Source organism: Eucyclogobius newberryi, unplaced genomic scaffold (assembly GCF_026437365.1).
Source record: "Eucyclogobius newberryi isolate DKJ021-1_F unplaced genomic scaffold, fEucNew1.0.hap1 SCAF_2, whole genome shotgun sequence".
In the NCBI taxonomy this organism is placed as follows: Eukaryota; Metazoa; Chordata; class Actinopteri; order Gobiiformes; family Gobiidae; genus Eucyclogobius; species Eucyclogobius newberryi.
The window spans coordinates 49,512,339-49,524,777 of record NW_027315834.1 but is presented as its reverse complement, the minus strand read 5'-3'; the positions used below and the strand labels follow the sequence as shown (position 1 = coordinate 49,524,777).

At 53.8% G+C, this 12,439-nt stretch overlaps 1 protein-coding gene across 2 annotated transcripts in view; it reads right to left on the bottom strand.

Annotated features, from left to right (window-relative positions):
- Nucleotides 1-664: 664 nt before the first annotated feature.
- The window catches only part of LOC140367040 (microsomal glutathione S-transferase 1-like), a 29,601-nt gene continuing 17,826 nt past the window's right edge, over nt 665-12,439 (bottom strand). For both annotated transcript variants that reach the window (XM_072453340.1, XM_072453341.1), the window contains exon 4: nt 665-1,289. In XM_072453340.1, the coding sequence (XP_072309441.1) occupies nt 1,043-1,289 (247 nt within the window). In that variant the 3' untranslated portion in view covers nt 665-1,042. The remainder of the gene's footprint in view (nt 1,290-12,439) is intronic.

Genomic DNA, 12,439 nt, shown 5'->3' with positions numbered 1-12,439 from the left:
TGGGCTCCGCCCACTTTGTGTTTTTGGCCCTCTAAACAGTAATAATGTTACATTTTTGCATCACATGTTTATATGAACTGAACATAAAGAGATGGAACGTGTTTGTGAGACACTTAGAGCAAACCAGAGCTTTATGTGGAGATGATCCCAATGTTAAGTGCTCGTTTAGTGCGCACTTTTGCACGGGCTTCGCCCGTTTACAACGGTAAAGTTCCATTTTCCTACTACTAATTAGTCTGCACGGGGCGATGCATGAGTGAAGGAGTGCGTTAGTGAGTGTTTGGAAGTGGGCGAGCGCTTCGCGCTCGATTTCGTGCGCACTTTTGCAGCCGTGCTTCGCACGGCCTTACGGAGCTGACTGGCCTCTCGCAGCTTGTGGCGCTCGGGCCTAATAATAATCCAGAGTGAAATTGTTTTACTTTTGAAGTTTGAAACTATTTTCTCTTCATCTGAAATCGAGTCGCGTTCAATAGTCACATGACGATGAGTGACACGCCTTCTCTAAAGTCTGAGGCGACTAAGAACGTTTGTGATGATCAGAAGAATCTCTGTTTGAACTCTGACCCCGACGACACGCGGTCGTGGGGCTCTTGGTCGGGGAGACATTCGTCTTTTTGTGGACAGTTCATGAGCATAAACCACAGTAAAGGAACCACAACTCAGATCAGAAAATAGAAACGTTTAATGAGAAAATGACAAAAGACATTCTGAAGAGAGAAGATCCTCTCCACTTTCTCACACATATTTCAGAGTGTTTGTAAAGCTCATGCCTTCAGATCCTTCAGATCCTTCTCCTGCCATAACAAGTTAAAGGACAATATTAAGGAGAGAAGGACATGTGCTCCAGGGAATGTTTCAGTGAAAGACAAGGCTCTGGGACATGGTCAGAGTGGTCAAAGCGGTCAGAGTGGTCCCAGGGGACAGAGCGGTCAGAGCGGTCAGAGTGGTCCCAGGGGACAGAGCGGTCAGAGCGGTCAGAGCGGTCAGAGCGGTCAGAGTGGTCCCAGGGGACAGAGCGGTCAGAGCGGTCAGAGTGGGTGTTTCAGTGGAAGATGACGCTGTGGATGACGCTGTGGGACATGGACAGAGTGGTCAGAAGCCCCAGGATCCAGCTCAGGCCTCTGGACGGCTGTGGCAGAGCGTGGATGAACGCCACCGTGTGGAAGAGACGAGACGCGGTGAAGACCCGGAAATGCAGCAGGGCCCAGGACGGGTCAGGACCGGTCAGCGAGTACATCAGCCCGATGAGCACGAAGGGCACGATGTTCTCCAGGTCATTCTGATGGCACCTGCAGCACAAACACCTTCAGAGGAGGTCCAGAGAGGAAGAGGTGGTGCAGGGAGGAGGAGGAGCTGCAGGGAGGAGGGGGAGGTCCAGGGAGGAGGAGCTGCTGCAGGGAGGAGGAGGAGCTGCAGGGAGGAGGGGGAGGTCCAGGGAGGAGGAGCTGCTGCAGGGAGGAGGAGGAGCTGCAGGGAGGAGCTGCAGGGAGGAGGGGGAGGTGCAGGGAGGAGGTGCAGGGAGGAGGAGGTGGAGGGAGGTTTTTAACAGTTTTCTGACTTTATATCAAACTTAGAGTTAGCCTGGGATAAAATAGTTATAGTTGGAGACTTTAATATCCACGTGAACATGAGTGATGACTCTCTCAGTAATGCCTTCAGCGCCTTATTAGACAGCATTGGTTTCACTCAGAATGTAAATAAAGCGACTCACACTCACAAGAACACTCTGGATCTTGTCCTAACGTATGGAACAGAGATTAGTGACCTCATTGTCCTCCCTCAAAACCCTATATTGTCAGATCATTTCCTAATTACCTTTCAGTTTATTCTTAAAGATCATCCAGTCCCACAAAATAAAGTTATAATGAAAAGGACAATATCTGAAAAACCTATCTCAAAGTTCAAAGAAATAATAGTCAATATTCAGTGACATGTGACGGAGCCAGTCCGTCTTCAATTGTCGCTGTTTGTTTACTGAGCGCCCGTTCATGCCCGCGCGGCCCGTTCATGCCCGCGCGGCCCGTTCATGCCCGCGCTGCCCGTCCGTTTTTTGGACATTTTTCCTCACTGTAAATATTTTTGCATCCTTTTTTCACTATTTTTGCACTTTGGTTTTAGGCACAACAAATCCACCTGAGCACTTGAAATTCTACTTCGCCTATTTTCGAAAGAGAGCCCCGCTACATTTGGTGTCAGAAGTGGGATTCGAACCCTCGCCTCCAGGGGAGACTGGAGGGACTGACTATGCCTGCTACCCCTGTGCTGGTTCATCTTCCTCCTGAGCAAGAAACACAGCTACTCCAGACCTTCAAGGAAGTGTCCTCGCTGTTCCGTGCTAGTCCTGGAAGAACTACAGTGGTGGAACATGTCATCCGCCTGAAGGAGGGTCGGCCGATCCGACAGCGACCATATCGTGTACCACAGCAGCTTGTTGGGAAGCTCCAAGATGAGATCCAAGAAATGCTGAGACTGGGAGTCATCGAACCTTCCAAATCCGAATGGAGCAGTCCTGTAGTGATTGTGTTCAAGAAAGACGGATCACTCAGGATATGTATTGACTTTCGGAAGCTGAACTCTGTGTCTGAATTTGATGCATACCCAATGCCAAGGATTGATGACTTGCTGGAGAAGATTGGTTCCGCCAAGTACATAACAACATTGGACCTTTGCAAAGGATACTGGCAAGTGCCCCTCGAGAAGTCCTCACGGCCCTACACAGCATTTCAAACACCAACTGGACTGTTTCAGTTTACTGTGATGCCATTCGGGCTGCATGGAGCACCCGCTACGTTTCAACGTCTAATGGATCGAGTTCTCCATCTTCAGCGAGACCTGGGAGGATCATGTCTGACATCTCTCCCAAGTCCTGAAGCAGATCCAGCGAGCCGGTCTTACGCTGAATCCGGCAAAGTGTGAGTGGGCTCGGCAGGAGACACGCTACCTCGGCTACCAGATGGGTCGAGGGGAGGTGAGGCCTCAGGTCGACAAGGTCGAGGCTATCCTGAAATCTCTGAGGCCACGAACAAAGAAAGAGGTGCGTTCCTTTCTTGGGTTGGCTGGATGGTACCGACGGTTTGTGCCACAGTTGGCAACCATCGCCGTTCCACTCACTGCACTCAACGCCAAAGACAAGCGAAACCCAGTCGTCTGGACAGAAGACTGTGAGAATGCCTTTACCACCCACAAAGCCCATCTGTGCTCATCTCCGGTGTTGAAGAGTCCAGACTTCACCAAACGCTTTTTAGTACAAGTGGATTCCTCTATGGTCGGCCTTGGAAAAAACAAATGGTCTTTAAAATCGTTTGTGTGGGATGTACCTGAAAATGTTTCTTTGTTGCAAAGCAATGATATTACTTTGAAAAGTCTTTTTGCTGAGGTGGTGAAAGAAACCAAAGGTTGTCTGGGTCAAGAGAAGTTTATTATTGACAATGGGGTGTTGTATATTGTTAGTGATGAATGTAAACGTCTTGTTGTTCCCTTTAGCTGTAGGACCCTTGTCATGCATTTAGCACACACAGTGCCATGGTCAGGTCACCTCGGTCGCCACAAAACATTCTTGCGCGTCAGTTCTAGATTTTATTGGCCGTCCATGTATGCTGACATTCACACATACTGTGCCACATGTCCGACCTGTCAGAAAACATGTCCAGTGCGCAAGTCTGACTGTGCCTTTTTGCAGCCTCTTCCAGTTATCTCCACTCCCTTCCGAAGGATTGCGATGGACATTGTGGGGCCCCTGGTGAAGAGCAGCAGTGGACATCAGTACATCCTGGTCATCTCGGATTATGCCACCAGATTTCCAGAGGCTTTTCCGCTGAGAACCATCACTGGGCCTGCTGTCCTTCGAGCGCTTGTTCAACTGTTCTCCAGAGTTGGATTACCTGATGAAATTCTCACGGACAAAGGCACCAACTTCACTTCTCGGTTAATGCACCTTTTCCAGCAGCAACTGGGCATTTCCTCCATCAAAACCACCCCGTACCCCCCCGTACCCCCCCGTACCCCCCGTACCACCCCGTACCACCCCGTACCACCCCGTACCAGCCCGTACCACCCCGTACCAAGCCTGGTCAGAAGGTGCTGCTTCTTCTGCCATCCTCCACCCATAAACTTTTAGCAAAATGGCAGGGCCCGTACACTGTCACTCGGAAGATGGAGCCAGTCACCTACGAGGTCCTGCGTCCAGAGAAAAAGAAGTCCAGGCAGACGTACCATGTCAACCTCCTGACGGAGTGGAGAGAGCGTCCAGTCCAAGCTCCAACAAAAGTCCTGTTGGTCAGGAAAGTAGATGATGACGAGGACGGGGAAGAGCCGGACATGGGACTGGAGGGACTGACCAACACTGCCACCCCTGTGCTGGTTCATCTCCCTCCTGAGGAAGCCACACAGCTACTTTAACACTTTTACTGAGGGCAGAACTCTCCACTCACTCCTGATCCTGCTGAGAACAGCTTTAGTCCAGGGGAAGTGACCAATCTGTCCACTTGACCATGAATTCTCTGAAGTCTGCTCTTGATGTTGCAGCTCCGTTAAAACAGGTCATCAGGCCAAAGCACCCTTACACAGAGCCTGCTGATAGGACAGTAGCTTTTAGGGATTCTTCTGTGTAGGAGGGGCCAAAGGGAAAAAAACTGAAGTCGAAAGAATAAAGTCTGGATGCCAACCGCCATAAAACAACAAAAACAACAACAACAACAACAACTAACTCTGTTTATGTGAACGCAGTTCTTTGTTGTACCAGGGGGAGGCGCACTGTGTAAGGCCCAAACCAGATACTATTCACATCTTATAGAAGTCAACTAAAGTCTCATTTATCTCTGATTGTTTTTATTTTGTTGTTAAAGTGAGGGCTCTACTGCGTTGACTGTTTGTTACCACGGCTACAGCGTGTTACGAAATGACTCACACTCTCATGAAGCCCAAGCTGTAAATCTAACGTCACATATAAATCCACCTGTAAATGTAGAAAGGTTCAGCTGTTGATCAAGAGAGAGAACTTCAGCCCTTATGTCCTCTAAAAGCTCCACTTGTGTCCTAGACCCCATTCCAAGCTCCTCAAAGACATTCTCCCCCTAATTATAGACTCTATTCTTAATATAATAAATACTTCAGTAGAAAGTGTTTATGTTCCACGTCCTTCAAACATGACGTCATTAAACCTGTAGCTCCAGCCTGAGTTAGCCTAGCGCAGCCTAGCCGCTAGCGTCATAGCTGGATCTACCTTTACCTGTTTGAGCTGTCATATGGCTAAATCTAGTGTGTGTGAGGGGCGTGGCTAAAGCTAGTGTATGTGTGAGGGGCGTGGCTAAAGCTAGTGTGTGAGGGGCGTGGCTAAAGCTAGTGTGTGTGTGAGGGGCGTGGCTAAAGCAAGTGTGTGTGTGAGGGGCGTGGCTAAAGTAAGTTTGTGTGTGAGGGGCGTGGCTAAAGCTAGTGTATGTGTGAGGGGCGTGGCTAAAGCTAGTGTGTGAGGGGCGTGGCTAAAGCTAGTGTGTGTGTGAGGGGCGTGGCTAAAGCTAGTGCGTGTGAGGGGCGTGGCTAAAGCTAGTGCGTGTGAGGGGCGTGGCTAAAGCTAGTGCTTGTGAGGGGCGTGGCTAAAGCTAGTGCGTGTGAGGGGCGTGGCTAAAGCTAGTGCGTTTGAGGGGCGTGGCTAAAGCTAGTGCGTGTGAGGGGCGTGGCTAAAGCTACTGTGTGTGAGGGGCGTGGCTAAAGCAAGTGTTTGAGGGGCGTGGCTAAAGCAAGTGTGTGAGGGGCGTGGCTAAAGCTAGTGTGTGTGAGGGGCGTGGCTAAAGCTAGTGTGTGTGTGAGGGGCGTGGCTAAAGCTAGTGCGTGTGATGGTCGTGGCTAAATCTAGTGCGTGTGAGGGGCGTGGCTAAAGCTAGTGTGTGTGAGGGGCGTGGCTTAAGCTAGTGTGTGTGTGAGGGGCGTGGCTAAAGCTACTGTGTGTGAGGGGCGTGGCTAAAGCTAGTGCGTGTGAGGGGCGTGGCTAAAGCTAGTGCGTGTGAGGAGGCGTGGCTAAAGCTAGTGTGTGTGTGAGGGGCGTGGCTAAAGCTAGTGTGTGTGTGAGGGGCAAGCTAGTGCGTGTGAGGGGCGTGGCCAAAGCTAGTGTGTGTTTGAGGGGCGTGGCTAAAGCTAGTGTGCGTGTGAGGGGCGTGGCTAAAGCTAGTGCGTGTGAGGGGCGTGGCTAAAGCTAGTGCGTGTGAGGGGCGTGGCTAAAGCAAGTGTGTGTGTGAGGGGCGTGGCTAAAGTAAGTTTGTGTGTGAGGGGCGTGGCTAAAGCTAGTGTGTGTGAGGGGCGTGGCTAAAGCTAGTGTGTGTGTGAGGGGCGTGGTTAAAGCTAGTGTGTGTGAGGGGCGTGGCTAAAGCTAGTGTGTGTGTGAGGGGCGTGGCTTAAGCTAGTGCGTGTGAGGGGCGTGGCTAAAGCTAGTGCGCGTGAGGGGGTGGCTAAAGCTAGTGTGTGTGTGAGGGGCGTGGCTAAAGCTAGTGTGTGTGAGGGGCGTGGCTAAAGCTAGTGTGTGTGAGGGGCGTGGCTAAATCGAGTGTGTGTGGGGCGTGGCTAAAGCTAGTGTGTGTGGGGCGTGGCTAAAGCTAGTGTATGTGTGAGGGGCGTGGCTAAAGCTAGTGTGTGTGTGAGGGGCGTGGCTAAAGCTAGTGCGTGTGAGGGACGTGGCTAAAGCTAGTGCGTGTGAGGGGCGTGGCTAAAGCTAGTGCATGTGAGGGGCGTGGCTAAAGCTAGTGCGTGTGAGGGGCAAGCTAGTGTGTGTGAGGGGCGTGGCTAAAGCTAGTGCGTGTGAGAGGCGTGGCTAAAGCTAGTGCGTGTGTGAGGGGCGTGGCTAAAGCTAGTGCATGTGAGGGGCGTGGCTAAAGCTAGTGCGTGTGAGGGGCGTGGCTAAAGCTAGTGTGTGTGTGAGGGGCGTGGCTAAAGCAAGTGTGTGTGTGAGGGGCGTGGCTAAAGCTAGTGCGTGTGAGGGGCGTGGCTAAAGCTAGTGCGTGTGAGGGGCGTGGCTAAAGCTAGTGTGTGTGTGAGGGGCGTGGCTAAAGCTAGTGTGTGTGAGGGGCGTGGCTAAAGCTAGTTAGTGTGTGAGGGGCGTGGCTAAAGCTAGTGTGTGTGAGGGGCGTGGCTAAATCTAGTGTGTGTGTGAGGGGCGTGGCTAAAGCTAGTGTGTGTGTGAGGGGCGTGGCTAAAGCTAGTGTGTGTGTGTGAGGGGCGTGGCTAAAACTAGTGTGTGTGAGGGGCGTGGCTAAATCGAGTGTGTGTGGGGCGTGGCTAAAGCTAGTGTGTGTGGGGCGTGGCTAAAGCTAGTGTATGTGTGAGGGGCGTGGCTAAAGCTAGTGTGTGTGTGAGGGGCGTGGCTAAAGCTAGTGCGTGTGAGGGACGTGGCTAAAGCTAGTGCGTGTGAGGGGCGTGGCTAAAGCTAGTGCGTGTGAGGAGCAAGCTAGTGTGTGTGAGGGGCGTGGCTAAAGCTAGTGCGTGTGAGAGGCGTGGCTAAAGCTAGTGCGTGTGTGAGGGGCGTGGCTAAAGCTAGTGCGTGTGAGGGGCGTGGCTAAAGCTAGTGCGTGTGAGTGGCGTGGCTAAAGCTAGTGCGTGTGAGGGGCGTGGCTAAAGCTAGTGTGTGCGTGAGGGGCGTGGCTAAAGCTAGTGTGTGTGTGAGGGGCGTGGCTAAAGCTAGTGTGTGTGAGGGGCGTGGCTAAAGCTAGTGTGTGTGTGAGGGGCGTGGCTAAAGCTAGTGTGTGTGTGAGGGGCTTGGCTTAAGCTAGTGTGTGTGAGGGGCGTGGCTAAAGCTAGCGTGTGTATGAGGGGCGTGGCTAAAGCTAGCGTGTGTGTGAGTGGCGTGGCTAAAGCTAGCGTGTGTGTGAGGGGCGTGGCTAAAGCTAGTGTGTGAGGGGCGTGGCTAAAGCTAGTGTGTGTGAGGGGCGTGGCTAAAGCTAGTGTGTGTGAGGGGCGTGGCTAAAGTTAGTGTGTGTGAGGGGCGTGGCTAAAGCTAGTGTGTGTGTGAGGGGCGTGGCTAAAGCTAGTGTGTGTGAGGGGCGTGGCTAAATCGAGTGTGTGTGGGGCGTGGCTAAAGCTAGTGTGTGTGGGGCGTGGCTAAAGCTAGTGTATGTGTGAGGGGCGTGGCTAAAGCTAGTGTGTGTGTGAGGGGCGTGGCTAAAGCTAGTGCGTGTGAGGGACGTGGCTAAAGCTAGTGCGTGTGAGGGGCGTGGCTAAAGCTAGTGCATGTGAGGGGCGTGGCTAAAGCTAGTGCGTGTGAGGGACGTGGCTAAAGCTAGTGCGTGTGAGGGGCGTGGCTAAAGCTAGTGCGTGTGAGGGGCGTGGCTAAAGCTAGTGCGTGTGAGGGGCAAGCTAGTGTGTGTGAGGGGCGTGGCTAAAGCTAGTGCGTGTGAGAGGCGTGGCTAAAGCTAGTGCGTGTGTGAGGGGCGTGGCTAAAGCTAGTGCGTGTGAGGGGCGTGGCTAAAGCTAGTGCGTGTGAGGGGCGTGGCTAAAGCTAGTGTGTGTGTGAGGGGCGTGGCTAAAGCAAGTGTGTGTGTGAGGGGCGTGGCTAAAGCTAGTGCGTGTGAGGGGCGTGGCTAAAGCTAGTGCGTGTGAGGGGCGTGGCTAAAGCTAGTGTGTGTGTGAGGGGCGTGGCTAAAGCTAGTGTGTGTGTGAGGGGCGTGGCTAAAGCCAGTTAGTGTGTGAGGGGCGTGGCTAAAGCTAGTGTGTGTGAGGGGCGTGGCTAAATCTAGTGTGTGTGTGAGGGGCGTGGCTAAAGCTAGTGTGTGTGTGAGGGGCGTGGCAAAAGCTAGTGTGTGTGAGGGGCGTGGCTAAAGCTAGTGTGTGTGTGTGAGGGGCGTGGCTAAAACTAGTGTGTGTGAGGGGCGTGGCTAAATCGAGTGTGTGTGGGGCGTGGCTAAAGCTAGTGTGTGTGGGGCGTGGCTAAAGCTAGTGTATGTGTGAGGGGCGTGGCTAAAGCTAGTGTGTGTGTGAGGGGCGTGGCTAAAGCTAGTGAGTGTGAGGGACGTGGCTAAAGCTAGTGCGTGTGAGGGGCATGGCTAAAGCTAGTGCGTGTGAGGAGCAAGCTAGTGTGTGTGAGGGGCGTGGCTAAAGCTAGTGCGTGTGAGAGGCGTGGCTAAGCTAGTGCGTGTGTGAGGGGCGTGGCTAAAGCTAGTGCGTGTGAGGGGCGTGGCTAAAGCTAGTGCGTGTGAGGGGCGTGGCTAAAGCTAGTGTGTGTGTGAGGGGCGTGGCTAAAGCTAGTGTGTGTGTGAGGGGCGTGGCTAAAGCTAGTGTGTGTGAGGGGCGTGGCTAAAGCTAGTGTGTGTGTGAGGGGCGTGGCTAAAGCTAGTGTGTGTGTGAGGGGCTTGGCTTAAGCTAGTGTGTGTGAGGGGCGTGGCTAAAGCTAGCGTGTGTATGAGGGGCGTGGCTAAAGCTAGCGTGTGTGTGAGTGGCGTGGCTAAAGCTAGCGTGTGTGTGAGGGGCGTGGCTAAAGCTAGTGTGTGAGGGGCGTGGCTAAAGCTAGTGTGTGTGAGGGGCGTGGCTAAAGCTAGTGTGTGTGAGGGGCGTGGCTAAAGTTAGTGTGTGTGAGGGGCGTGGCTAAATCTAGTGTGTGTGTGAGGGGCGTGGCTAAAGCTAGTGTGTGTGTGAGGGGCGTGGCTAAAGCTAGTGTGTGTGTGAGGGGCGTGGCTAAAGCTAGTGTGTATGAGGGGCGTGGCTAAAGCTAGTGTGTGTGTGTGTGTGTGAGGGGCATGGCTAAAGCTAGTGTGTGTGTGTGAGGGGCGTGGCTAAAGCTAGTGTATGTGAGGGGTGTGGCTAAATCGAGTGTGTTTGAGGGGCGTGGCTAAATCGAGTGTGTTTGAGGGGCGTGGTTAAAGCTAGTGTGTGTGAGGGGCGTGGCTAAAGCTAGTGTGTGTGAGGGGCGTGGCTAAAGCAAGTGTGTGTGTGAGGGGCTTGGCTAAAGCTAGTGTGTGTGTGAGGGGCGTGGCTAAAGCTAGCGTGTGTGTGAGGGGCGTAGCTAAAGCTAGCGTGTGTGTGAGGGGCGTGGCTAAAGCTAGTGCGTGTGAGGGGCGTGGCTAAAGCTAGTGTATGTGTGAGGGGCGTGGCTAAAGCTAGTGTGTGTGTGAGGGGCGTGGCTAAAGCTAGTGCGTGTGAGGGACGTGGCTAAAGCTAGTGCGTGTGAGGGGCGTGGCTAAAGCTAGTGCATGTGAGGGGCGTGGCTAAAGCTAGTGCGTGTGAGGGACGTGGCTAAAGCTAGTGCGTGTGAGGGGCGTGGCTAAAGCTAGTGCATGTGAGGGGCGTGGCTAAAGCTAGTGCGTGTGAGGGGCAAGCTAGTGTGTGTGAGGGGCGTGGCTAAAGCTAGTGCGTGTGAGAGGCGTGGCTAAAGCTAGTGCGTGTGTGAGGGGCGTGGCTAAAGCTAGTGCGTGTGAGGGGCGTGGCTAAAGCTAGTGCGTGTGAGGGGCGTGGCTAAAGCTAGTGCGTGTGAGGGGCGTGGCTAAAGCTAGTGTGTGTGTGAGGGGCGTGGCTAAAGCAAGTGTGTGTGTGAGGGGCGTGGCTAAAGCTAGTGCGTGTGAGGGGCGTGGCTAAAGCTAGTGCGTGTGAGGGGCGTGGCTAAAGCTAGTGTGTGTGTGAGGGGCGTGGCTAAAGCTAGTGTGTGTGTGAGGGGCGTGGCTAAAGCCAGTTAGTGTGTGAGGGGCGTGGCTAAAGCTAGTGTGTGTGAGGGGCGTGGCTAAATCTAGTGTGTGTGTGAGGGGCGTGGCTAAAGCTAGTGTGTGTGTGAGGGGCGTGGCAAAAGCTAGTGTGTGTGAGGGGCGTGGCTAAAGCTAGTGTGTGTGTGTGAGGGGCGTGGCTAAAACTAGTGTGTGTGAGGGGCGTGGCTAAATCGAGTGTGTGTGGGGCGTGGCTAAAGCTAGTGTGTGTGGGGCGTGGCTAAAGCTAGTGTATGTGTGAGGGGCGTGGCTAAAGCTAGTGTGTGTGTGAGGGGCGTGGCTAAAGCTAGTGAGTGTGAGGGACGTGGCTAAAGCTAGTGCGTGTGAGGGGCATGGCTAAGCTAGTGCGTGTGTGAGGGGCGTGGCTAAAGCTAGTGCGTGTGAGGGGCGTGGCTAAAGCTAGTGCGTGTGAGAGGCGTGGCTAAGCTAGTGCGTGTGAGGGGCGTGGCTAAAGCTAGTGCGTGTGAGGGGCGTGGCTAAAGCTAGTGTGTGTGTGAGGGGCGTGGCTAAAGCTAGTGTGTGTGAGGGGCGTGGCTAAAGCTAGTGTGTGTGTGAGGGGCGTGGCTAAAGCTAGTGTGTGTGTGAGGGGCTTGGCTTAAGCTAGTGTGTGTCAGGGGCGTGGCTAAAGCTAGCGTGTGTATGAGGGGCGTGGCTAAAGCTAGCGTGTGTGTGAGTGGCGTGGCTAAAGCTAGCGTGTGTGTGAGGGGCGTGGCTAAAGCTAGTGTGTGAGGGGCGTGGCTAAAGCTAGTGTGTGTGAGGGGCGTGGCTAAAGCTAGTGTGTGTGAGGGGCGTGGCTAAAGTTAGTGTGTGTGAGGGGCGTGGCTAAATCTAGTGTGTGTGTGAGGGGCGTGGCTAAAGCTAGTGTGTGTGTGAGGGGCGTGGCTAAAGCTAGTGTGTGTGTGAGGGGCGTGGCTAAAGCTAGTGTGTATGAGGGGCGTGGCTAAAGCTAGTGTGTGTGTGTGTGTGTGAGGGGCATGGCTAAAGCTAGTGTGTGTGTGTGAGGGGCGTGGCTAAAGCTAGTGTATGTGAGGGGTGTGGCTAAATCGAGTGTGTTTGAGGGGCGTGGCTAAATCGAGTGTGTTTGAGGGGCGTGGTTAAAGCTAGTGTGTGTGAGGGGCGTGGCTAAAGCTAGTGTGTGTGAGGGGCGTGGCTAAAGCAAGTGTGTGTGTGAGGGGCTTGGCTAAAGCTAGTGTGTGTGTGAGGGGCGTGGCTAAAGCTAGCGTGTGTGTGAGGGGCGTAGCTAAAGCTAGCGTGTGTGTGAGGGGCGTGGCTAAAGCTAGTGCGTGTGAGGGGCGTGGCTAAAGCTAGTGCGTGTGAGGGGCGTGGCTAAAGCTAGTGCGTGTGAGGGGCGTGGCTAAAGCTAGTGTGTGTTAGGGGCGTGGCTAAAGCTAGTGTGTGTGAGGGGCGTGGCTAAAGCTAGTGTGTGTGTGAGGGGCGTGGCTAAAGCTAGTGAGTGTGAGGGGCGTGGCTAAAGCTAGTGTGTGTGTGTGAGGGCGTGGCTAAAGCTAGTGTGTGTGTGAGAGGGGCGTTGCTAAAGCTAGTGTGTGTGAGGGGCGTGGCTAAATCGAGTGTGTGTGGGGCGTGGCTAAAGCTAGTGTGTGTGGGGCGTGGCTAAAGCTAGTGTGTGTGTGAGGGGCGTGGCTAAAGCTAGTGCGTGTGAGGGACGTGGCTAAAGCTAGTGCGTGTGAGGGGCGTGGCTAAAGCTAGTGCATGTGAGGGGCGTGGCTAAAGCTAGTGCGTGTGAGGGGCGTGGCTAAAGGTAGTGTGTG